The sequence below is a fragment of the Callorhinus ursinus genome, unplaced genomic scaffold (genome assembly GCF_003265705.2).
Source record: "Callorhinus ursinus isolate GAN/ISIS: 27379988/994484 unplaced genomic scaffold, GSC_fseal_2.0 scaffold26, whole genome shotgun sequence".
Lineage (NCBI taxonomy): Eukaryota > Metazoa > Chordata > Mammalia > Carnivora > Otariidae > Callorhinus > Callorhinus ursinus.
Window position 1 is genome coordinate 8,253,900 of NW_027397088.1, and position 26,179 is coordinate 8,280,078.

The following is a 26,179-nucleotide window of genomic DNA, read 5'->3' on the forward strand; positions in this document are numbered from 1 at the left end:
AAGACATTTTAAATGAGGTTGGAAAATGCTCATGGTATAATGCTAAATTAAGAAGTTGGATACAAATTTATATATAGAATCTGACATCAGGCAAAAAAAAAAAAATTCATTGAAAAAAAAAAAACTGGAAGGAAATCTACCAGAAATGCATAGTGCGATTGCCTCATCTGGATGGTATAGTTATGAATGGAATTTCCTTAGCTTCTCTGCATTCCACCTTTTCTGAGTTTTTCTTTTTTTTTTTACAGCAAACAAACAGTTGTGGGGAAGGGGGAATCCCTAACTTTAGATTCACCCTTCTAAGCAAACCTTTTACTTGATTTGCTAGGAAACTCTGGGGTCTAATCCAGGTTTTGCCCCCCACGGGCAGGGCCTGGATAAAGAATGCAACTTCTGGATGCCTCAGTTGTTTCTGTTCTGAAGAAACTCTGTTTCTTCCCCCAGATCTGCGATCTTAACAAGTCTCTGACAAAATGAAACTATTGCAGCCCTAGGTTAGGAGAGTCTGTTGAAGCTGAGCGTTTTCCCCTCCAGCTCCTGCTGTATATAGGTGCTCCCTTTTGTGTTTTTGTTACTACTAACAGTGGGTTTATGTTTCATATTTTGTCTCCTGCATTACATGCTTCAGATGTCAAGATAATTAAAGACAGGAGCTGAGGGCGCCTGGGTGGCTCAGTTGGTTGAGCGACTGCCTTCAGCTCAGGTCGTGATCCTGGAGTTGCAGGGATCGAGTCCCGCATCGGGCTCCCTGCTCGGCGGGGAGTCTGCCTCTCCCTCTGACCCTCTTCCCTCTCATGCTCTCTATCTCTCATTCTCTTTCTCTCAAATAAATAAATAAAACCTTTAAAAAAAAAAAAAGACAGGAGCTTATTCTTTAAACTCCCCTATGTGGACATTTCTCTCTGCAGCAGGGGAACAATATAACTGCAATAAATCCTTCCTGATAATAAAATGATAATGACTGCAAGAACGTGCTATTCTGCCTATGAATATCGATAATTTTGAAAGATGGTCACTTCAGAGACCAGGTGACATGTCCTTTGCATTACATTCTACCCAGAATTAGATGTCAGATCATTTATGGCTTCATTTCCATTCTGATTTTATGTTGTTTGTATATGAACCCCTGATTTGACTTTTTCTTCATGATGGAAGCCGTATTTTAAAGAAACCAACCAAAACAAAACCAAAACATGCACTGTGATTTGATGACACCAAGAAAAACACTCACCTCACCTCACCTATAGAAATAGGTCTAAAAATAATGAGTACGTTTTCTTGGTGTGACTTTTGCAGAGCAGGCTGATGATTTTGTAGTGACTGAGTTTCCAGACATCCTCTGTGTCTAGTGTGGGAAAATAACGATTAATAGGATAGTTCCTTGGTTTTAAATTGATACTAAATTACTGCTCAGAAATGTACGCTTTCATGTCTTACTGTACAGGAATTTTGACATAGTGTAAAGGGCATGAGGCCAGAACAGACAGAATTCTGATATTTTAGATAAAGTAACTCAGGAAAGGTTCTTAACCTCTCTGGGACTCACTATTTTCTTTAATTAAAATGTGGGTTTTGGGAGCGTCTGGGTGGCTCAGTCGTTGGGCATCTGCCTTCGGCTCAGGTCATGAGCTCAGGGTCCTGGGATTGAGCCCCACATTGAGGTCCACACTCAGCGGGGAGTCTGCTTCTCCCTCTCCCTCTGCCCCTCCCCCCAACTCCTGCACGCACGCGCTCTCTCTCTCTTTCAAATAAATGAATAGAAAATCTTAAAAAAAATAAAATGTGGGTTTTGGTTTATATGACACTTTAGTTGGGGAAATCTTTCTGGGGCTACAGCACCAGAAGGCACAGGGCAGGTGCAGTGGGAGGACAGTGGGCTCCCATCAAGCTATGGCCAGTCTGGCGCTATCATGATCTGTTCTGGCTATTGGCTGTTCTCACAGGGCTTCCCTTGTAAAAAGAGTTCCAAGGCTCTAAAAGTTTTGAGAACAGCTGGTATAAAAATTCTTTATGGCAGCATTTGTTTCTGAAATTCTCTATGGAACATCAGTTTTGAATTCCTTCAGTAAAGGCTAAGTAGCTATTCATAATTTTCTTCACGTGGCTATTAACACATTATATATCCATGTGGCATTTGGGGATAACTGGGTTTACCAGCAATCATCTGCATCTTGACTTTATATTTATAGAAGTTTGAGTAAGTGTTCCTGTCCCAACGTGACAGACTGACAGTTCCTCACAATCATGATGAGCTTAAAAAATTATTTTGAGGGCATATTTAAAAGGCTAACTTACTTGGCACCTGTATTATGTTTATTGACTGTCTGCCTTACCCACTAAAAATTAGTGTGAGTTATTGTTTAGCGTGGCAGGTTAGAAGTCATTTGGCCAAGGGTGTGGGTGGCCCCTAGGTGGTCCAAAGCTGTGCTCACCCATCACCCATGCCCTTAACCTCCAACCCCTCAACCTTGCAACTCGGGCTCTTAATGCAAAAGAGGATCAGGCAGGAAAGCATGGATAGATCCCCAATATCTATGCTACCCAATTAAAGGCAATAAAAAAACCCCAGACTCTTAAAACCTAAAGGATAGCACCATTTATTAGATATGACCTGTGCGAAAACCAAAACAATTGGCAACCACAACAAATCTTCTCACTACAAGTGACAGAAAACGTATTTGAGAAGTTTCTCTCAGCTTTTTAATGTTTTTAAAAGTTAACCCCCTTCCCCTGGTAAAATCGAAAAACCACTACAAACAGAAAAATTCTCTGGTTCCTGAAGGACATTTGAACCAAGGATAATAAAGCTATTTATTGTATATATATATATGTATATATATATATATATATATATATATATGTTTTGCCAACATTTTTCTATTTTTGAGATGAAATTTATGTGGGTTATCAAATTGCTTTCTTCAATGAGTAGTTTCAACTTTAAGAGATCAATCTTATTTTGGGGATACTGAGAACCCAGATTTAATGATTGCTGGAGGATTGTATATTACTCACAAGAAGGAAAAAGCAAAGATTAAACCCAAAATTAAATTGTCAGCTATTTTAAGAGGCATTTTCTTTACCTCATGTTATAGTTCCAATCCTAGCTTAGTAGTTCTGATTTGTTAAAATACTGCTCCCCTGGCAGGCGGAACAGCTATTTTAACTCACGGGCTGTAAATCTTTCCTGTGTCTAAGGGATATCATTTCACCAACAAAGAGATATGAGAGAGTTCCCATGGGATTTTAAGCAAGTAAATGATCCCTCCTAATCTCTTTGAAATCAAGGTGCTCTGTTTAGTTTTAAAAATATGCTCAGGATCTGACTGATGCCTCTCACCTAACCACAAGGTCATCTCTAAGGTCGGCCAGAGAGAAAGTTACATGTCAGTGATCTGTCTCTAACAGTACAAGGGGACGTATCTACAAGTGGCAGAGAAAAAAATAGCTGACCTTAGTTAGGTCAGCCAGTGAGGACTTTGCCAGATTTTGGATGGGGCACTTTTTAAACCTGGTTGTAAGAAATAAGCTAAACCCTTCTGTGCTCCCAAGATTCTATAAACATGCCTTTTTAATAAGGTATGGAACGTACTGGAATGATTTGTTTTCCTATCACAGGCTTGATATCCTGCAGAAAGGGAGCCCTGCCTTATTCATCTTCATGTGATCGACGCTGAGCCTATGGTGAGGCTCATAGTGGATGTTTATTTTTTTATTTTTTTAAAGGATTTTATTTATTTATTTGTCAGAGAGAGAGAGAGAGAGAGAGAGAACACAGGCAGGGAGAGTAGCAGGCAGAGGGAGAAGTAGGCTCCTGGATGAGCAAGGGGCCCGATGCAAGACTCAAGCCCAGGACCCTGGGATCATGACCTGACCTGAAGGCAGATGCTTAACCCACTGAGCCACCCAGGCGTCCCGCATAGTGGATGTTTAATAACTGCTTTTTATGTGAATGAAGGTTCAATGTCTGCAAAAGGGAGTTTTACTGATTCATGGGGGATTAAAGACAAAAACACTAAAGGCTAGAATTTCCATCTAGCAAAGAGCTTTTGGTTTCATGGGTGATACCTTAGCTTTATATAATGTTTCTGTTTTCAAGAATGTTCACATAGTATAAAATTGGCAGGGCAAGATTATTATTTCCATTCTGCATGTGAAGAAGTTGATCTCTTGCCCAAGTAAATTGTAGCACTAAGATCGGAACTCTAGTCTTCTGACCTCCAACCTTCACCACGGGACCTTCTATGAGGTGAGCCAATTTAGACAACTAATGTGTATATGTCTGGATTCCATGTATCATGTCAATCTTTTATTTCATCCTTTTATCTTCCTTTATCATCTTTAGAGAAAGATAAATGGAAGCCATTGTCTTCCCAAACCTGGCATGTTTGGTTAGCTGGAAGCCGTTCACCTTCCTGGGAATACCTAAAGGAGCTCAGGAAGCTATAGGAGAGGCTACCATGTAATGGTAGCCAGAGGTGCGTAATTGGTAGGTTGTACTTTTCACCTCTTCTCCTGTTTCATAAATAGATCGAACAGCTCTGTGAGTCTGGGGTGGTGTTTGGATCTATGTGTAGCCAGGCTCCTGACTACCCAATGTGAGTTAGGTGGAGCTTTTGTTATCAGTGGAATGTGGTTCATAGATTTGTCTTGTTTTTAAGGAGAGTTCTCCTGTGCAATTGCATGACCTCATTACACATTATTAGAATAAAGGAATCCCTGAATTTTTTTAATTGAAGGTTTACTATATTTTTCAGGGCAATGACTATGCCTCATTCATCTTCGTGTTTTCCAAAGTCCAACATTGGTCCTCCCGTACAGTAGGTTATAATTATTTGCTGAACCAATGAGATGCATAGAGGCAACAAAACACCCTACATTAAATTATGTGCATTATTCACTAACACCCCAAATGGCTTTTCTCCCCTCCAACCAATGGATATTATGGGCGATTTGTGCTGATACTGACTTTCAGCCATTGATTCAATTTTCAGAAGAAACACTGTTCTTGTCTGTACATCAGTGTTTGTGTGAGCATTTGAATTTGAACTTTATCACATTCCCATTTATTAAAAAGGATTGGAAAGTGAGACAGTGATGGGAATTACTGAGTGTGCTAACAGTGGCAAACTTTTATCTCAGTGTATTTAATCTGGTCAACTCTGTGGTCAATCGGGAAGAAAAAGAACAGCATGTTTTGTTGAAGATCTGTGCCTAAAAAGTGAGGTGTGATTAGGGGTGCTGTAATATGGGAACTTTTAGAAAACTACCCCACTCTCTTTAGGACATGCAAATGTAGTTCCATTTTTGTTCTTTTCAGTTCACAAACATTTCGGAATATATCGTGTAAGAAGGTAAGTTAACGGGCATTGCTTGGGAAGATGACAAATACTTACTACAAAGATCTTTAAATGGTGTTTATTAAAGAGTAATTTAACAGTTTTCCAAATTATAAAAACAGCTTTTTCTGGGTAGTCTGACTGGGTCTGTACCTCAACTCTGGTCCCAGAGACTACAGTGTGGTTCACACCTAATTGGGAGGGGCCCTGGAAAAAGTTGCTGGAATGTTCTGGCTCAGAGTTACTCATCTGTACCAAGTGGGTGATCTCTGTCCGGGGTTCTTTGCTGCTCTCAGACTGAAGTCCCAGGAAGGCCACTGACTTGTGGGAAAAGCTGACTTTCGAAAGGGATGGGTCAAGGGTGAAGGTGCTCAGGGGCGCGAGACAAACGTTCCCAAGGTTGTTTAAAAATTCAAAAACTGGGTCTGGAGGTGGAAGTCTTTGCAATTTCTTGCTCAAAATGACGACCAGCCGGCAAAATAAAATAAATTACAATGTATATTTTCCTTTTACTTCATGGAAAAGTGGTTAGTGTGTTCCTTTTAATCCTCACACCAAAGAAATTAATTATTCAGGGCGAAGACTTCCCCAGAAAGTGGTGGTTCGTTTTACACGTCGGAAATCGGACTTCTGAGACAACTTTTCTGGATTCCTGGAGTGAAAGAAAATTCAAACAAAGCTCCCTAAACGAAACCTCACTATCTGAGCTTGCTCTCCTCAATTATGTTTCTGTTCACAGCTTGGCTGGCACCGTTTCCAGGGATTAGCAAAAAGTAAATGTTTAATAAGTAACCGCCCAAGTGAATGGGCCTCATTTTTCGGCCTATTTCCGCCCGGGGGACCGAGGAAATCCTGAAAAGCAGGGGCCGCAGCCGAAGCCTCCCCTCGGTCGCCGCGCCGGGGGCGCTCGGGTCTCGGGGACCCCGCCCCTGCCGGCATTCCCTGGGCCTCGGAGGCGCAGGGCGGAGCCGCGGGCCGGCGGGCGCAGGTGGGGGGGGACGGCCCGAGCGAGACGGTGACACCCGGGGCGGGGCGGGGGGGGTGCCGCTGGGAGGCGCGGCGGCTGCACCCGGCCCTGGGAAGAAACCGGCCAGGTGTGGCCTGGGCGCCGGGTGCCAGCGGGGAGGAGACTCGCGCGGCCACCGACCAACACCAACACCCAGCCGCGAGCCAGCTCCTCTGCGCCCTCGCCGCCCTCCGAGCCACAGCTCTTCCTGCCGCTCCCGCTCCCCGCCCGTCGTGGTCCCCGCGCCCAACCTCCGCCCGCCGCGCCGCGCTGCGCTCGCAGCGGCCGGGACGGCCCTCCTGGTGGCCAGGAGCGTCCCCGCCACCCATCTGCGCGCCCGCCCCTGTTTCCGGTGTGTAGATTTTCCTCTTAAATCCTCCACCTTCTCCGAGCCGGCCCGCCCTCGCTTATGCCTCGGCGCTGAGCGGCTCTCTCAGTGCCCGCCGACATGAGCTGCAACGGAGGCTCCCACCCGCGGATCAACACGCTGGGCCGCATGACCCGCGCCGAGTCCGGTCCCGACCTGCGCTACGAGGTGACCTGCGGCGGCGGCGGCGGCGGCGGCGGGGGAGGCGGCGGCGGCGGCGGGGGCACCACCAGCAGGATGTACTACTCCCGGCGCTGCACGGTCACCGACCAGAACTCGGACGGCTACTGGTGGGTACCGGCCGGCGGGCAGGCACCGGGCGCTCGCGGCCGTGGGGGTCTCCCCGAACCCCAGCACGTTGGGAAAGGGAGGGACCGAGCCCTCCTCTGACCTGGGGGAAAAGCCAGGTCCTGAAGGAGGAAAGTGGTTTTGCTGGAGTTCATGGAAGCATTTCCTGCTGGCGCTGGGGTAGGGGCCCGGTGTCCTCCCGCCCCGTACGCTGCTCACACCGGGGTGGGTGGGTGTGTGCGAGCCGGGAGAGGAGCGGTTCCTTCCCTGCAAACGGGTGCTCCGTCCCGCCCTTCTCCCTTCCCGCAAGCCGGGGCAGGAGGCTGGCCAGCGAGGGGTGCAGGAGGACGCGGCGGGCGCGCGGGCCGCGGGGGTCTCTGCCTCCACGACTGCCCCCTGCGCGGCCGGGCCCGGCTGCCATCCCCTTTGTCCCTGCCGGCAGGTGGGAGGTCGGGCGGGGCTGCGACATCAAAACCCAACCTAACCAAGTGTAACCGAGAGTAGAACAGCAGTAAAGGAGCGGGGACGCCGGCCTGTCCTGTAGCCAGGGTTCGGATTCGGGGCTCCTCCACCTCTCACGGCTTATCCCAAATGCCTGGTCACCCCGAGATCACCCCCCTCGGCACAGGCTGCGCTTGGGGCGGCGCGGGGTCCGGTCCCGAGAAGACCCCGCCTCGGTCTCCCCTGCTACCCAAACTGAGCTTCCCGGCAGGGGCAGCCGGCCCGCCCCAGGTCCGAGCTCCGCCGGGACGCGCCTGTCCCCCTTGCTCCGCTGCGCCGCAGCCCCCGCCGGCGAGCGTACCCGTGGCCCTGCGCCTTTGCCCTTGGTTTCCTCTTTTCTTTTTTTTTGTTAAGGTTTTATTTATTTTTTAACAGCGAGAGACACAGTGAGAGAGGGAACACAAGCAGGGGGAGTGGGAGAGGGAGAAGCAGGCTTCCCGCCGAGCAGGGAGCCCGATGCGGGGCTCGATCCTAGGACCCTGGGATCATGACTTGAGCTGAAGGCAGACGCTTAACAACTGAGCCACCCAGGTGCCCCCTTGGTTTCCTCTTTTTAAAAAAGCCCCGGAGGAAGGACCTCAGTGTATTATTGGTAGCGGAGTGAGGGCGCAGGGTCTGCGAGTGGGAGCGGGGGACATGTGGCGGGGAGGGCGCTGCTTCTTATCCGCGCCAGCCCGCGATGCTGGGGGCCTGTCCCGGTCAAGGACCCCCCGGGATGTGGGCAGGGTCTGCTCCTCAGAATCGTCGCGGAAACTGATCGCGGGGGTCATTTGGGAGGATGAGGGAAGATAATGAGGCTGCATGTACTCGGTCCCCACAGCTGGACGCGGGGATGCCCACGAGAGCCGTGAGAATTTTGCGGTCCACGCCCTCCCCGCCCCCCTGCAAGCCCTTCCCTAGGAGGGCTTTTGGAAAACTGGCCTGCGTTCCAGAGAATTATTTACCCTGCCTTGTGGCCTTAGGCTGGGGAGGAGCTACCTGAATACACTCCGGGAATTTTTTGTTTTACCAGCAGTTTTGAAGGCAGGGACTACTCGAGTTGGGACCTGTTTTCTGCTTCGGTTTATTTGCATTTAATCCCCCCCCTCCCGAGCATCTTGACAATTGAGTTCCTCTTTTTGAGTTAGCGAAGAATTGTCTCAATCTTGGAGCTCTTGTTTTCTGAACATAATGCACCCCGGGGATTTCCAGGAGAAATGTGCCAAGTACTAGGAAAAATGGGGAGAAAGTTATGCCAGTTATCACTTTGGTTTTTAAGTTTGTTCTAAAACTTGGCCAACCGATTAAATCTGACACTTTACCTTTCCCTCCCAGTCTCCCTGTATTTGGGCAGCACGTTCTTTTAATCCACACATTTATAGTCAAGTCAGAATTTTGCAAGGATTCTTGAGCAGCAATTTTTTTTCCCCTGGTATTTTATGAACCAAGTATTTCATTTTGATTTTGTATTTTTTTAATAAAAATATGATTCTGTTCATCTAGAGTCCTTATTTTTTTAATTGATAATAAACATTACTGTTAATGGAATATTTCACTCCCTCGGCCTCCTGTAGAGGCAAATTTGTACTGAATTAATATATCGGCTAATGAACTGCCTAAAGATCCATGGTTTATAAGGCTTCTTCACGGAAACACTAAATTTCGAGGAGGCTCAATGTTTTTCCATAGTATTATTTCTTGTGTTCTGTTTTTCCAACCTAAAAGCTGTTTATAAATATGTCAAATTTTACGTCTCTTTGGGAAGGGAAAACAGACTGAAGTTTTGAATTACCTAATTTGGGGCACGGGTGTTTCTTTCTGCGCTTTGATGTTGATCCGCTGGGGCAGCGGGGCGTCTTGCTTGGGGGCTGGAGTCAGCGTGGGGCCCTTCTTTCTGGATCCAGTAATGGGGATTCTCCCAGCACGTCTGGCCAGCCAGTGGTGCGGCTGACCCTTCTGGAATTAGAGAATTAGCACACACACAAAAATTGCCCGCAACTGCTGACTTGTGCATCTTAAAAATAACGATGACTGACTGAAGAGAGATGGGGCTTGCCCGCACACCTTTTTTTCTGGTGTTTTTAAATGGTTTTGAGCGGAGGGATTTGTTGTCCCAGAGCATGTACTTCGTAGTAAGTAGGATGCCATCTCTGACCCGACTGCCCTCTGCCAAATGAAGGAGGATTAAGAATTTAATAAGTGCTTTTCTGACCCCAAGTTTTTCCAAATAAAGGGTTTTGTTTCTTTTTGAGGCACGAAAACTGGCATGAAAACTGTTGGTTGAATTTAAGCTTGTTTATTTAAAAAACTGCCGCTTTATTGTCTGAGTGATTTTTTAAAAAAATAATCGGGATTTTAAATAAGCGGTGTTTGTATTTAATCTTTCCCTAAATAAACTAATTTGAGTGTGTGAAAAGCCCAAATCTTATTTTTAAGATGAATTTAAAACATCTTCCTGTGTCTGTGCTTTATATTAACAACACTTGTCAGTTCTTAAGACAGTATTTTATCTCGTTTGCAGTTCTCCCGCCTTCCCTGCCCACCCATCTTCTGTGTTTTCTTTATTGTAGTCTGAATGGAATCACAACTACTTTCATTTCTTTTGCTTTACTTAGTATTTCAAAGTTTGGTAAAAGTCATGTGCTTGATGATGTAAGAGGTATATTTTTGAAATTTAAACTGTGAATTTTGCTTGTATAGGATGTTATATTAATAGGGCTTTCAATTGAGGCAGAACTACCACAGCCTTGTTCCTGTGGTTAAAAGAAATGACAAATCTGTAGTGAAATTTGGTGGCCAAGTGACGAAGTCCCACAGTTGGCTCTTTCACTGATCAAAGTGTGGATATTGTTGGAGGATTAAGAGCCAAATATAGTCAGTAAGCTGCAGAACTATGTGGTTATAAAGTTAATGCTTACTTTTCTCTAGAACTTGTGATTTCAGAGCCAAAATACGTGTGATCTCTATTTGATACTAAAGTTCGTTTTAAACCATCTTTTATAAAGAAGCCTCTTTCTTAGCAAGAGATACATGGGTCTATTTGCTTTGAAGTTTGGCGCTGGGGAGAGTGCAAAAGTGTACAGAAGCCCCGTTCTTCCACTTTGGAGATGAGTAGAGTAAGACTTGCCCTAAATCCCCGAGTCCACTCATGGCTAAGTTGGCACGAGAACGCAGGGCGGCTCACCTCTGCCCTCCTGTCAGCCTGTGCCCTTAGACCATGGACCTTTTGTAGTAGACTGGACGTTCCTGTACTTAAACAATGAAAGTATCTCAATTCTATTCATTCATTCATTCATTCATTCATTCATGCAGCAAATGAGGAATATGTGCTGTGTGTTAGGCATCAAGGAGAGTCAAAGGTGAAAATACAAAGACTTCTTGAAAGGACCATAGCTCTTTAAAGGAAAATAAGCACCATGATAGAAAAGGATAACAGGAGGGTATCAATGACTTCAAGGCTTCTTAAATATAACATCTGTGGTGGAGGCATAGTGAGATTTTCTAAAGAAAGTGGTGCTGAATTAGACTTGGGAGTGTTTTGGTTGGTCAAGATGGGTGGGCAGAGAGCATTCCAGGGGGAGAGAAGAGCAGGAGAGAAGTCTGGGAGGTGAAAGACCCAGAGCATATTCAAGGCCTGTAGAGCGGTCTCCTGTCTGAGTGGGAAACGGTAAGACGTCAGGAGGAAGGGCAGGTTGGGGCCAGAAGCTGGGACACCTTGACTCCGTGGTGGGCAGTGTGGATAGGCAGAGGGGAGCCATTGCGGATTTCACCACAGCAAGGGATAGTGTCCTCCATTGCAGGAGCAGGGAAATAAGGCTGTTCCTAGTGAGCTGTAGGACTGTTCCTGTGGCAGCCGCGTGCAGGTGCGGAGGGAGATGCGAAGCCATCAGACATGAAGGAGAGAGGTGATGAGTCTGCCTGAGGGTGGTGGCCTGGCCGAGGGACAGGAAAGTGGTTGTGGCCAGATGGAATGGCAGCTGGCCCTGAGAGCTGGAGGAGGGAGGCCAGGGAGAGTCTGAGAAAACAGGCTTGGAGTCGGGTGACTCACGGCAGGGATCTTCTAGATATTTTTCTGGGAAGTGATTGCAAAGTAAGATTCAGTTTAGCTTAATCTAGGGCAGATAACACTTACATGGTTATTAACTTTGAGTAAGTTCCCTCTTTTATAAAAATATCAGATCAGTGGTTAATAATAGTTACCATTACCTGACAAACACCTGTGATGTGCCAGGTATCTTATGCACGTTATCTCAAGCTTCGCATTTTACAGATAGCAAACTGAGGTTAAAGTAGTGACTTTATGACTTGGCCTGGGTCACACGGGTTAGTGGTTGAGCTACATTTGAATCCAAAATACTACAGTGGATCAAGAAAAGATCAAACCTTGGCTATCAGAATTCATCTTTTGTACTTGTAAATTCGATCTAAAACTCTTTTTTTAATCTGTTGCATTCCTGTGAAATATTTATTTCATAACCATTGTATTCTTTTGTTATTAATCCAGTAGGGTGTCCATCTGCTTAGGAAAGAACACAGTAGGATGCTGCATTCAGCCAACTCATGTTGGTCAGATCTACAAAACACCTTTCAACAGCAGTTAGTTTTTTCTCTAAATATGGGCATAATTTCATTGTTGTTCAGGCGACTGAAATGTCTTGGGAAAGAGACAAAACCTGCTGATGCCCCTGATGCCTCAGAGCTGACTGCCTAGGGTGGAGCAAAGGCGGGCTTGGGTGTGACTTGGGGAGCCTAACTCAACCCTCAGCCAACCAGTCTTTCCAGATGAGGAGGTTCTAGAAGGAGTGCTTCAGTCTGGAGGCCGTGGTGCTTAGGGCATTGCCCCACCCTTTGCTTTGCCCTTTCTCTGTCCTGCACTGAGTGGGAAATGGTAGGTGTGGTTCTGATACTGAAGGCAGCCCCCCTCCCCCCACAGACCCTAAGACTCAGCTAGCCTCTCCTTTGAGGCAACATCCTGGAAAATGTTACTGCAGCCCAACCATTTACATCTTATCACTAACACCTCGGACTGGACGGGTCCAGGACCTGCAAGGACCTCACGAATGTGAAATGTTTAGTAATCTCTATGCCCAACGTGGGGCTCGAACTTACAACCCCCAGATCAAGTTGCACGCTCTCCCAACTGAGCCATCCAGGTGCCCCTGGAATGAAATTTTTTGACATGCAAACCTAACATCCCTTGCCTCATGTGGCACATGAAAAAAGTTAAAAAGGAGCTGGTTTCTTGATGAATAACCAGATAACCTATAAATGATTTTTTTTTTTTTTTTTTTTTTTTTTAGGCTTCAGAATGAATGGGAGGTTTCCCATAGGGGAATAATTCAAAATAGAAATCCTTATTGTGGCATTAAGTTTGTAAGGACCAAATATTCATGTATCATCCCCCACTTAATGAAGGAAAAGAGGGTATCTTTTTCTGAATCTTCTTATCCCTTTAATAAGTTTTGTGCTGTTAAAATGTGTCACTCTCTTTGAATCGTCTCAAACTTTTATTTTCAGGCCTTTAATAATTTTGGGAACCTCTGAAATGCCTCACATTTAGTACCTAATCCATGTCTTCTTTTTCATCTTTTTTTTTTGCGCTTCTCACCCTATCCCAATTTGATGCAAAAAAATCCTTGGGCAAAGTTCCAAATTATACACTGAGACAAAAACACAAAATGAAAAATAAAACTGAAATCTGAGAATCTTATCCCAGCAGCAGCAGCCGTGAGGATTGGGTTTGTGCGGGGCTTTGCCGACCTTCCTGGCTCCTCTTAAGCATCATGTCAACCCCAGGAGGTGGGTGTGTTCCTACGTGTTACAGATGCAGAAACTCCAAGCACAGTGAGTCTGCATTTGCTCAAAGTCACAGGCTCTATGAGTAGAAGTGGCTGAGCAGGGAATGGACTCTTAGTCTACCCGACCTCAAAGTGTTCATGAAGTTAATGGTATGTCATCCGTTTGCCCCACAATGCTCCAGTCCACCGAAAACAGTGTGAAAATAAAAAAAAAAAAAGGAAAGGAAGTAGAGCTTTTATTAGAGACTGCTTCCAGAGCTCCTGGGTGAGGACAAAATGAAGGCTCAGAGGAGGCCCCCTTTCTAAAATTTATAGAAAAAACCCCTTTTGCACATTGTTGGGGTGGGAATGGGGGTTAGGAAACAGGACAGGTGTGCTCCCTGACTTGGCTTTGGAAATCAGGGGAATGAGATGGTGGTCATAGTCTCAGATCAGTCTTTTATTTGCTTTTGTTTTTCTTCTCCTTTACTAAACCAAACAAACATGCATTCATTAAGTGCCTTCTGTGTGCAAAACTGGGTTGTTAGGTGAATGTAGGAGTCACAGGTGACTAAGATGTAGGACTTTGCTCTCCAGGACTGGGGTAGACAGGTGTGTAAATAACTAGTGCAGAATAAGGGCAGAGGTGAGAACGCAAGAGCTCAGGAGGAGGCAGCATTTGGCCTGCGACTTCCAAAGGATGGATACATGACATTTCGACTGATGTGTAGTGTGTAGTGTGTTTGGTGTGTCTTGGAGGAATAATATCGTCCTTTAATAAGAAAGTAAAAAGATCACTTTTTCCCCTTTTAAGATCCTTTAAAGAAACTCAAAATAGTATACGTTAAAATGCTTTGAAAATTATAAAGAGCTAAGCAAATAGGCTTTAAGATCAATATTAATTGATGCATCATATAATTATATTTTCCAACCAATATTTATTGAGCCTTTCTAAGGCCATTATTCTATGAACCTGAACACATAAAAAGACATAAAATGCCATTTCTGGTACCCATTCAGGACCCTTAAGTTGATGGAATGAACAAAAGAAAGATGGTGGCAGAGAGAGAGAGAGAGAGAGAGAGGAAGGAAGAAAAGAAGGAATCCAATAAGAGAAAAAGTATATCCACAAAAAGAAATACAAAATTCGTTGGCATGGGCCACGTGTGTAATGAGCAGTCTGGATTAAAAACAAAAAGTAAAAAAAAAAATTTACCTTGTAATGTTGCATGCCTCTGTTCAAAATATTTGTCTTGTATTTTTTTCCTATAATATTCTTGGCAATAAGTGTTAAACTAATGTCTTAAAACAGCTAATTTTGAAATCTTATTTTTTAAGAAGAGAATGTTATTTGTCAGTAGTAAAATAAAACATAGAAAGCTCTCTAATATTGTTCACATATTTGTGTGCTCTAAGCTTAAAATTTAGATTAAAATCCAAACGCATTTTCCTTTTAGCTCTTGTTGAAAGGATCATTATGTAAACTGTTCGAACCATTACTTGTTTAAACAAGTTTTAGAATGAATTAAAAAAAAATGTTTGTACAGGCAGGTTCTTTGTCGTATGAATCATTTGCCTTTGTAAGTTTGAAGATAAAAACCAGAATTTCAGAACAGTTAAAAACTTTGGAGGACAAATGTTATTTTTTTCAAGGACAGCTATTAATTTTAGTTTAGAAGTCAATATTTTTTGATTGATTTGACCCAAATCAGTTTTGTTTTCTTGTGGGCCTTTTTTTTTTTTTAAACATGACATCTTTCATTTTCCTTGTCACTGAAATGGATTTAAAACGTGAACTTTGAGCTTGTTAGTTAAATTCCCACCATGGTTTAAAATCTCTGCACCCCAACATTTATATGTACCAGTACTGAAAAGTTCTTTGAGGCCAGCGATTTTTTTAAAATCTTCCTAAGCTTGTTAAATAAGTACATTTATTTAAAAACTATTTCTTCACCTATGATATAATCTTGCATTTTCCCATTCACTGTATGAACTGAAGAGAAAACTTCACTGCCATGAAGACAGAACAGACTTTTATATTATTCTCAGTAGGACTGAGTTTGTTTGGTAGTTTTATGACACAGAGTTACAGAAGAGTGAGCTAAAGAAATCTTAAGTATCATCTAGGCTAACAGATGAGAAAACCCAGGTCTAGACATTTCTGATATTAAAAAAAAAAGTTCTGGAATAGTTTTTTTTTTTTTAAAGATTTTATTTATTTAGTTGAGAGAGAGAATGAGAGAGAGAGAGAGAGAGAGCACATGAGAGGCAGGGAGGGTCAGAGGGAGAAGCAGACTCCCCGCCCCTGAGCAGGAAGCCCAGTGCGGGACTCGATCCCGAGACTCCAGGATCATGATCTGAGCCGAAGGCAGTCGCTTAACCAACTGAGCCTCCCCAAGTTCTGGAATTGTTACGTGGTCAATAAAAAAATATGATCTGACTTAGGAAATTGTGAATGGCGCACAACTGTAAAAAAACACACGTGTTCCCCGAAGCCAGCTGTCCGGGCTGAAGGATCCAGCACTGCACACGTTTGAGTGCCTGACGCTGGACGGACTCCATGAGTCACAATCCTTTTGCCCGCACTGCCTCCTTGATTTAAGTACAGCCATTTCTGCGTGGATCCTCCCTTGGGCCAAAGACACTCACACTGAACGTGAAAGTAGATTCTCTTTTCCCCAGTCACCAAACCTCAGTGTGTCCGAGTTTCCCTTCCTCTGTCTGGTTTTGATCGACCGACCTATGAGAAAAAGTGTACAACCGGTTCCCTTTCTCACCTAGCTCTGTGTCCAGAGGTTGTTCTCAGCCACACCTCGGACCGAAGTGAGAGTCTTACAGATGAAAGATGGGATGCGTGGATTTTGCTTTAAGAGCCAGACGAAGTCTTGAGAAGTTGTGTGTCAGATGGAATTTGGTTAAGTAGATCATATTTTCCTATAGACAAAGAGCAAGGCCAAAGATTCTTCATTACATTGTTCTAACACTTAGCTTTTCCTTTTTTGTTGACCCTTAAAAAATTAGATCTTTGTGCATTTCTCTTTCCTGTATTGTTTTTAATCTATTCAATTAATTGCCAAGCAACACATACAGGGTTTTAGCGGACATCTAGGGCATGTGTGGTGAACATAGGCAGGTCCTTTAGTGAAGCATGAAGAAGTCTTTTTAGAATTATCAGCAACATATGAAGTTGCCTGGGTTTTTCTGTTTTGTTTTGTTTTAAGTTCAGATGTATGTAGGGGAGAGGAAGCAGTTTAGATGGCATCTAAATTTATAGAGATGTCAACCACTCTCTAGAGAATGTCTTCTAAAAGGAGGAGGGGACAAAAAAAATGTAGAAGTCCACCAGTATTTTAAGCCAACATTTAACTTCCTCACCTCCCTTTTTGCTGGATACAATTCATTTCTGTGTCATGTAACTAATAGTTGGTTTCCAAGAAGCTGGTGAGTTTTATATTTTGTTGTCAAATGAATTTAGAATTTAGTGTCATAAACTCACTCTTAAAAAGACTTGTATGTACCCTGTGGTCTGTTCATTCACAGCTGAGTTGGCCTCCCTGCTTTTTTTTTTAAATACATTTTTATTTTGAAATATTTTCACTTTTACAGAAAAGTTGCAAAGCTACTAGAGAGTTTTCATAGACCCTTCACCCAGTTTCCCCTATCGGCTCTTACAGCTCAATTTGTGATACTTTTTACAACAGCATGAGTTATTAAGTCATTTAAGGGACGCTGACTTTCCATTGCACTAAGAGATAGCCCCTTCATTTATAAACTGAGGACTGGCTTTCTATGTGGGAATCACTCTCTGAACCAGATTGCTGAAAACAATCACTAAATGCTTCTGAACAAAGCTACTCTCATCCCCGTTCAAGAAAGAAAACAAAGATAATTACACAGGACCTTCCTAATTCCTTATCCATCCTAGGGTTCTAAATGAGCTTTTTGTATGTCCCAATTTTTTCCCTTTGCCTCTTGAATTTCTTTCCTGTGATTCTAAGGCAATTGGAATTTTGCACAAGTTTTGACAACTGATGGAGTCCTGTTTACATGTCAGCGATGTAATGTGCCAGATTTACTGTGTAATTCTACGTGGAAGGAAGAGAAGGCTGCATTCATGGGGGGTGAGGGGTGGGGCGTGCTGGTTTTGATAGGTGGGCCGTTCGGCAGCGCTCTGCCTGGGCCTGCCTGGAGGAGCCGTGTCATCATCTGGGAGCGGTTCCCAGGGAGAGCTTGGGTCCTCACCCACATACATCAGCTAGTGCCGGCTTGTTGAGGAGCCTTGCTTGCAGGGAGGGCCGGCAAAGGGGTGGCAGGGAAAGTCAGTGCCTCTCCAGTGTGAAAAGATGCAGGATCAGGCACCATGGGAGAAATCTCTTGCAATTTTACCCCATCTGTGCATAGTATAGCCTGGGTTTTACAACTCCCCCTGACCTTTTTTTTTTTAAACAGTGAAACTCTTTTTCTTTACAGCACACACAGACACACCCACCCCCGCACGCAGGTACATACACCCATAGGAGAAAGTGCAATACATCAAACAGGCATCAGACCGTTCGTTTTATCTGCAGATGCAGGCCGGCCCTGGCTGAAGGGGCCTGGGTGGCTCTGGGGCCCTGTGAGGAACTCAGGTTTCTCGCAGCACATTCAGGAGGCCTTTTCCTGAACATTAAACAATAATTTAATATGCTTTAAATCTCTCTTAAACTAAGCTATAGGAGACTGTGCCCTGGCATAATGTATCTTGGCAAATTAACAAGCAAGATTGTTTTTATTATACCTTGCTTTTTTCACTTGTGTCTGGAGCACATTATATTCCTGCAGTCTCTTTCTTTAAAATATGGCACATCTACAACACCAGCTTTCTTTTAAGGTTTCTGCCATGCATCTACCAGAAAAGTGTTTTTGGGTGCCTGGGTGGCTCCATTGGTTAAGCGTCTGCCTTCGGCTCAGGTCATGATCCCGGGGTCCTGGGATCGAGCCCCTCGTCGGGCTCCGCGCTTAGCGGGGAATCTGTTTCTCCCTCTCCCTCTGTCCCTCTCCCCAGCTCATTCTCTCTCTCACTCTGTCTCAAATAAATAAACAAAATCTTTTTTTTTTTTAAGTGTTTCATTTGAGGTGTACATTTGGGTGACTATCATTGTAGAGAAAAATATTCCATAGGGTCATCTTGAAAGGAAAAGTGGCTTGTTTTTGCATTAAAAGTGGTTTACATTTCCCATCACTTTCCTGACACCGTATTTCTTTATCATTATTGTCTTACTGTGATTGCAGAAAATATTTTTGTAGAATAAGCTAGTCTCGTGCCTCTTGCTGTTTTCCTCAGCCAGACTCACCAGTGAAATTTCATGCTCTGGGTCTGATCCCTTGAGGTCGGCCCTTGGAGGGCTTGTGCAGATATTCCACGTTGTCGATTATTGTGGGATGAGGCAAGAGAGGTGATAGATAAGCAGCTAGAAATGTATTTTTACAGCTCAGGGGACTATTTCTGGGTTGGATCTTGGACCTGGAAAGAAAAAAAAACAACTTTGCTAATTATCGTGCTATTTAGTAAAACTGGAAAGTGTTCTATCCATTAGCAAATCGTATTCAGTTTTAAATGCCCTGATTTTGATAGTTGTACTGTGGTTATATAATTGAATGTCTTTATTCTTAGGACACATATGCTGAAATATTTTGGTGTAACAGTTTATGATTTTCAAATGGTTCAGACAAGTGTATGTATCCATAGGTAGATACACATACAGAGATGGGAAGTGGGGGGGATAAAGGAATTTAGCCATGTTAGCATTTAGGGAATCTCGGCGAAGGGTCCAAGGGGGTGTTTTTGTTGCATTTTTTGCAACTTTTCTGAAAGTCCGAAATTATTTCGAAATGGGGAAAAAAAATTCATGCCAGCTTTTTTTGTGTTTGCTTCGTCAGTCAAACCGGTACCATGTGCAGGCACCAGAACCAGAACACCATCCAAGAACTTCTCCAGAACTGCGCGGATTGTCTGATGCGGGCAGAGCTGATCGTGCAGCCGGTAAGCTTGCTTGTCCTGCTCGAGCATTAGCCACATCTTGCTTTGTTGTTCCCAGTTAGCTTCGACTTATCCCCCTGACCTGTGCTTCCTCACTCACGACCCTCCTTCGCATACTTAGGGTTTAGAGATTATTTTTTCAAAACGGACTAGAGAGGGATGTGTATCTTCTTAACCTAGTTGTCATGTTGGTTTAACAATGGGAACCAGTGCTCACCCAGGTTTTCCCCAGCAGATGTTTACACTACAGATGGCCACCCTTTTGGATTTGCAACAACCCCTTGTTTATTATTATTTGTGTGATTACTGTAATGCTTTCTCTTCCTAGAAACGCAACCTGACACGCGTATGTCACCATGTTGTGAGAACAATTCTATTTGAGAAAAAAAAAAAGAAAGAAAAAGGAAGGAAGGAAGGAAAGAAAGAAAGAAAGAAAGAAAGAAAGAAAGAAAGAAAGAAAGAAAACATGCAATTAAAAATTGAGGAAAATGGTAGCATTTATGAAAGCCTCATGATATTTCTGTATATTAGCTTAGGTTCTCATTGAAACAGGCTTAGAAATCCTGGACCCTGCGATGTTGTATGTGTAAAGTTTTTATTTTAAAACACTGTAGCTAGCATTCGAATTTGCTATGGGTTTGCTAAAAACAGACTAGAGAATGGTGGGGCTGTAGACCCCTTCTCTCTCCCTTCCCTGATTCATTGTATCTCCCCGTGAAAGGATTGAGTTCTAGTCTCCCTGATGTGGACATTCATGTAGGGGTTAGACCTGGAATCTGGCCCATCACAAAGTACCCCTGTTAAATATAAAGAGGGATTTTAACCAAGTGAATTTTAAGGGTTCTGTTTGGAGACTATCTTAATGTTCTAATTTCTCAATTTTAGAGATTTGGGTGCGTTCTGGTCGTTTCAAGTCTCTGATTTGCAGCGCACTCCTCATCACAGAGCCGTGATTCCCTTACCCAGAGGAAAACAGGAGGCTCCAGCGACCTAATATTGAACACCTGACCTGGACACGATGTGTAGTGGCTATGGAAACATTTCACATGTGGTTCCAAAAATTTACATGGCATCATGTTCTCAGTGTATTTTTACTTATGTGCATTGAAGTGTAATAACGTCAGGGAAATGTAGCATATTTGCTACCATTTCTGTTAAGAGAAAGAAGGTTCATTTGGCTGAAGCCCAATTAAAGCAGCAAATGTAAAATTCTAAGGGAAAGTTGAAGCTTTATGGTCCTGAAGCAGCAGGCTTCTTTGCATGTGAAAAGAGGACGGTTTCCTTTTCTAGAACAATTTTTTAATTTTAAAATAATTATAGACTCACAAGAAGTTGTAAAAATAGCACAGAGCACTCTTGTGTGCCCATCACCCAGTTTCCCCAAAGGTGACATCTCATATAAGGGTCATGCATCATCAGAAGCAGGAAATCGATTGGCCCAAGACAATGCATTAGATAGCTTCCTTTTTAAGAACTGAAAAGCTATGTTCCTATAAGATGGAGGAAAAGCTCAGTTTGTGTGGAAAAGACCTTATCCAGTACAATAGTACCGTGTTCTTACCCCAGTGAAATTCCCATTGGCTGAACGTCCTGTGTAAATATGAAAGATAGCACTTAACACATTGAAGGAAGGGAAAGATCAGTGTTCCACAAATACACTTTTAAAAGCCTAGTAAAAATTTAAAATACAAAACAAATTTTGCTTCATGAATCCTTCTATATTTACCTGCCTGTCTAAAATTAATACGGTAATTTTCCAGTTAGGAATTTTTTTTTGCAGTCACATGCAAAATGGAAAACTTACACTATTTGTTAAGTTCACAGCAGAAGGTTTTGCTTTCATTAACACAAGTGAAGCTTTTCTCTCCAGCATTTTTGCTCCAGCATAAACACAAGTGAAGCATTCTCTCCACGTGTTTCCTTCATGTGAATTCTTTCCTTCAGGAACTGAAATACGGAGATGGAATACAGCTGGCTCGGAGCAGAGAACTGGATGAGTGTTTTGCCCAGGCCAATGATCAGATGGAAATTACCGATAGCTTGATCAGAGAGATGCGACAGATGGGCCAGCCCTGTGATGCTTATCAGAAAAGGTATTGCCCCTGCCACAGAGCACAGATGCAGGCGGGCCTCCCCACTTATGCTCCATCACACGGCCCAGGTCTTCCCTGGAAGGGGGCACAGCTTCACTTGGCATTTTGTAGCTGTGTCCAAATTGACTAAAATCACTGCCTCCATCTCATGTGGAATCACAAAACTGCCGTGAAAAGAATTACACAGACCTGCCCAAAGGAGCGGGCTTGTACTGAAGGGTTGAGTTTGTTACGAGCTGTTCACCGGACCTCCATTTGGGAAGCAACAATGGCCTTTGGCACAGCATTTGACTTTTAAGAGTCCAATACCAAGTCAAGCATGGTTTCATGCATACAAAAATGAGACTTGTAGAGTTGGGAAAGCAGGTTAAAGTAGAGACAGGTAGTCTTGATTTTGCTGTCATGGTACCCGGGGCCCAGGATACGAGGCAAATTCCCCGGGTGAAATTTGGGGGGAAAGCAGAAGGTGCTACCAGGTTAGGCAAAGCTAGCTACACTTGCCATGATGTTTCAGACTCTGAGCATCATAATATTGAGGTTTCTGTATGTCATTGAGAATTCAAGTCATGTGGTAAAGAATTCTTCAAATCAAACATTTGTGATCTCCATCCCAACAATAAAGGAGACTCAGAAGGGGGGACATTTGCCCAGAACATGGGGTCATAGGCGGTTTTCGTGCAACAGTGTGTTTGTGTTCCTTTCTTTTCAGACTGCTTCAGCTCCAGGAGCAAATGCGAGCCCTTTATAAAGCCATCAGTGTCCCTCGAGTCCGAAGGGCCAGCTCTAAGGGTGGTGGAGGGTACACCTGTCAGAGTGGCTCTGGGTGGGATGAATTCACCAAGCGCCTCACCAGCGAATGTCTGGGGTGGATGAGACAGCAGAGGGTAAGCAGCTTCCAGACGAGGTTGATTCTCAAATGTTCCAAGCCTGAGTGGGTCAGGTGTATAGAACGTGGCAGGGCCAGCCCCATTGCTCTGGCCACAGAGTGCTCTGGGATCTCAGCTGGCAGCAGAAACGTGCTGTTTTCCGTATTTTCCTCAAATATAATTTATTTTTATTTTTTTATTTTTTAGAGAGAGAGAGCGTTTGTGCGCTTGTGAGCGAGTGGGGGAGGGACAGAGAGAGAGAGAGAGAATCCTAAGCAGGCTCCATACCCAGTGTGGAGCCCATTGTAGGGCTTGATCTCACAACCCTGAGATCATGACCCGAGCCAAAATCAAGAGTTGGATGCCTAGCCGACTGAGCTGCCCAGGCGCCCCGCCTCATATGTAATTTAAATTGAAGGCTTCTATTTTGAAATAAATAAAACTTCAGACAGTTTTTTTTTTTTTCTTTCTTGTGGCTTAGGAAATGAGCCACATTATTTTCTGGTCAAAACTTATCGCACAGGTAACATTTAACAGGTATAACTTAATTAGTAGACTTTGAATATCTAGCTTTTACTGTTCACGACCTGAAAATGTGTTGGAGTTTATGTGCTAAAAACTTCATTGTTCTACCTGAGTGGTAAGTGACCTCATCTATGTTACTGATAGGTACTTAAAAAAATTGTGGTGGAGGTTCATTTAAAATGTTAAATCAGAGGAACTGGAAACACAGTAAAACTGGATATTCTGGTTTGGGCTCATCGGTTGCTTACCTTATATTTTTGAGGTATCAGTTGTTCTTGTGCAATCATTATGTTACGGGTGTGGGAGGGGAGTGAAATAATGGCCACCAAAGTATATGCCGAGCCTTTCCCCGCAACTGCAGTTTCTACAAAGTGTTTTCCCCTGCTAATTATTGTTGTGTGGTTTTATGTGGTCATTACGCCCTTTGATGAACAGGTGGCATTAGAAATATGCCATAATCATGTAGATGGGAATTGTATAATGAAAACCTCATGCTAGTGAACCATCCTTCTCTGGAGAAGGTGGATGCGTTAGATTGATAAATTGTACCGACATAGTTTGTGATGCCATGTGGTTGTGGTTGTAAGAAGTATTGGGCTTATTGCTTGTTGTTGGACCAGTTGAGCAGTGGTTCTAAAGTTTCTCAACCACTTGAGATTTTTTGTATGTGTTCTTTCCTAAGTGGTGGTGAGGGTTTATGGGTCTATACATTCATTCATTCAGTTAGCTAAGTTTTTCTCCCACTTAGCATAAAGACTACGCAATACTATCACAGAAGGTGGGGTTTATAGAGGAGAAAAGTCAGTAATAATCCCAGAAACCTAACTATGGTCCTATTTGCATATTTTCAAATTCCCTTTTGATCTTTGAACACACATTTCTTGAGCTACATTTTATATGTATTGGCACCATACCTGAAAGTGAGTGTTCAAAAACTGTGTTTCCTAGTCCTGAAAGTGAATATTATTGACGAAAACAAGACATGTACACCCACATGCCACATTTCTGTCCGGAGCAGTGTGGGGTTAATTGCTGTTTGAGCTGTAATAAAATCCTGCTCAGACAGGGCTGGGGGAGGGGTGATGCTCTGGGCCCTGGGGAATGGAGCCCTGAAAAGAAGGCTTGGCAGAGCTGATGGGGCTTGAACTACATTGTAAGTGATGTTATGTGAGAACACCCTTTGAACCAAATAACTTACGAAACCTCAAATCCCTTAATTTCTCCTTAGTATGACAGTTACATAAAAGGACAGCTCATAATCGGTCGTTTTCCGCATTCACGCTGGGTGTAGCTTTGTGAGACTCCTTTGTCACGAAAGCTCAGCATCTTCTAAGTTTTTGGAAAATGGCATTATCTCGTGGGCTCAGTTTTGTGTCTCGGTGGGGGAGTATTTTTTAATAGGTGCAACTGATGAGCGAAGCACTTCAGATCAGCTGGCCCCCAGGGTTTCAAAGGAACTAAAAGTCGTTTTATCACTTACTGCCTGTTTGCTCTGGGATTCTCTGGGGCCCTTTACCTCTTATCCTTCTTCCCCCAAGCATAGCCCGCATTCTTTCTCACTCCCGAGGGACTGAGCTGCAGGCCCAGCTAGCTGATAAGGGAGCAGCGTCCCTCGAGGCCCCATGACCAGTAGGCAGTCACACATCTCCTGTGCCAGGCTTTTGTTTTGTTTCCCTGATTTGTGCTTCTGTTGATGGACAGGTCAGATGCTGCACAGGTACCTGGCTGGTAATGAGGGGCGGGCACGGGAGCCTGGTCATCTATTATCTTCCCGGTGTACTCACGTGTTTCTGCTTTAAAGCCCAAGTGAGCCGAGGGACAGACAGGTCAAAGTCCTAGGTAACTTTCGGGAGTCTGGCTGAAATGGCTCCCCTCTCTGAAGGCTCGCCAAGTGTATTAGGACATGGATGTGGCTTAGAACAATGTGTGTTATGTTCTTGCAGCAATACCAGACTGGAATGTTTGCCCTTGGCATGTCCAAGAGATGAGACAGGTGATTTGGAAATCTACATGAGCTCATGCACAAGAAAGATGAGATGATAGGCTTGTGGAATAGAATGCTTGATTCTTATTATGTGGCGTTCTTAAATTTGAAGTAGGGGAGACTCAAATTAGAAAGGCAGTCAGATTTAACTTTTAAAGAGCTCACATAAATCTGCCATCTTTTTTATTTATTTTTATTTTTATTTTTCATTTTGTTATATTGTGTTAGTCACCATACAGTACATCATTAGTTTTTGATGTAGTGTTCCATGAATCATTGTTTGCGTATAACACCCAGTGCTCCATGGAATACGTGCCCTCCTTAATACCCATCACCAGGCTAACCCATCCCCCCACCCCCCTCCCTCTAAAACCCTCAGTTTGTTTCTGAGTCCATAGTTTCTCATGGTTCATCTCTCCCTCCAATTTCCCCTCTTCATTTTTCCCTTCCTTCTCCTAATGTCCTCCATGTTATTCCTTATATATATTCCACAAATAAGTGAAACTTATGACTTTCTCTGCTTGACTTATTTCACTTAGCATAATCTCCTCCAGTTCCATCCATGTTGATGCAAAAGTTGGGTATTCATCCTTTCTGATGGCTGAGTAATATTCCATTGTATGTATGGACCACATCTTCTTTATCCATTCATCTGTTGAAGGGCATCTCGGCTCCTTCCACAGTTTGGCTATTATGGACATTGCTGTTATGAACATTGGGGTGCATGTGGCCCTTCTTTTCACTACATCTGTATCTTTGGGGTAAATGCCCAGTAATGCAGTTGCTGGGTCATAGGGTAACTCTATTTTCAACTTTTTGAGGCACCTCCACACTGTTTTCCAAAGTGGCTGTACCAACTTGCATTCCCACCAACAGCGTAAGAGGGTTCCCCTTTCTCCACAACCTCTCCAACATTTGTTGTTTCTTGCCTTGTCAATTTTTGCCATTCTAACTGGTGTAAGGTGGTTTTGATTTGAATTTCCCTGATGGCTAATGATGATGAACATTTTTTCATGTGTCTGTTAGCCATTTGTATGTCTTCTTTGGAGAGGTGTCTGTTCATGTCTTCTGCTCAATAAATCCGCCATCTTAATATTGCCAACGTTAATTGAAATGAGCTCTGAGTATGCTCTATAGTAACTTCTCTTTGAAATGGGTTATAGGGAGTTGGGCATCCTGAAAGGTAATGGTAAACGCTGAATTTAAAGAGTCGATAATTACAGGAATCAAAATAATTTAAAGGAATAAACAATGAAAAATATGTTTAAGTTGGCTGTTTAGCTTGGGACATAGTACATGACTGAGCTTAATGAACTATTTCACAGTTTAAAATGACTGAATATAGAAACTTCTACCAGTAATTTCTAACGTGTCATATGTAGATATGCACACCTATTATACACACACACACACACACACACACACACACACACAC

General features: G+C 43.6%; 1 protein-coding gene across 2 annotated transcripts in view; it reads left to right on the forward strand.

Annotated features, from left to right (window-relative positions):
- Positions 1-6,420: 6,420 nt before the first annotated feature.
- Positions 6,421-26,179, forward strand: part of DSP (desmoplakin) — a 44,285-nt gene continuing 24,526 nt past the window's right edge. The window contains exons 1-4 of one of the 2 annotated variants that reach the window (XM_025890973.2): positions 6,421-7,002; positions 19,177-19,279; positions 21,221-21,369; positions 22,079-22,253. In XM_025890973.2, coding sequence (XP_025746758.1) covers positions 6,794-7,002; positions 19,177-19,279; positions 21,221-21,369; positions 22,079-22,253 — 636 coding nt within the window. In that variant the 5' untranslated portion in view covers positions 6,421-6,793. The remainder of the gene's footprint in view (positions 7,003-19,176; positions 19,280-21,220; positions 21,370-22,078; positions 22,254-26,179) is intronic. The other variant, XM_025890974.2, reaches the window with a different exon arrangement.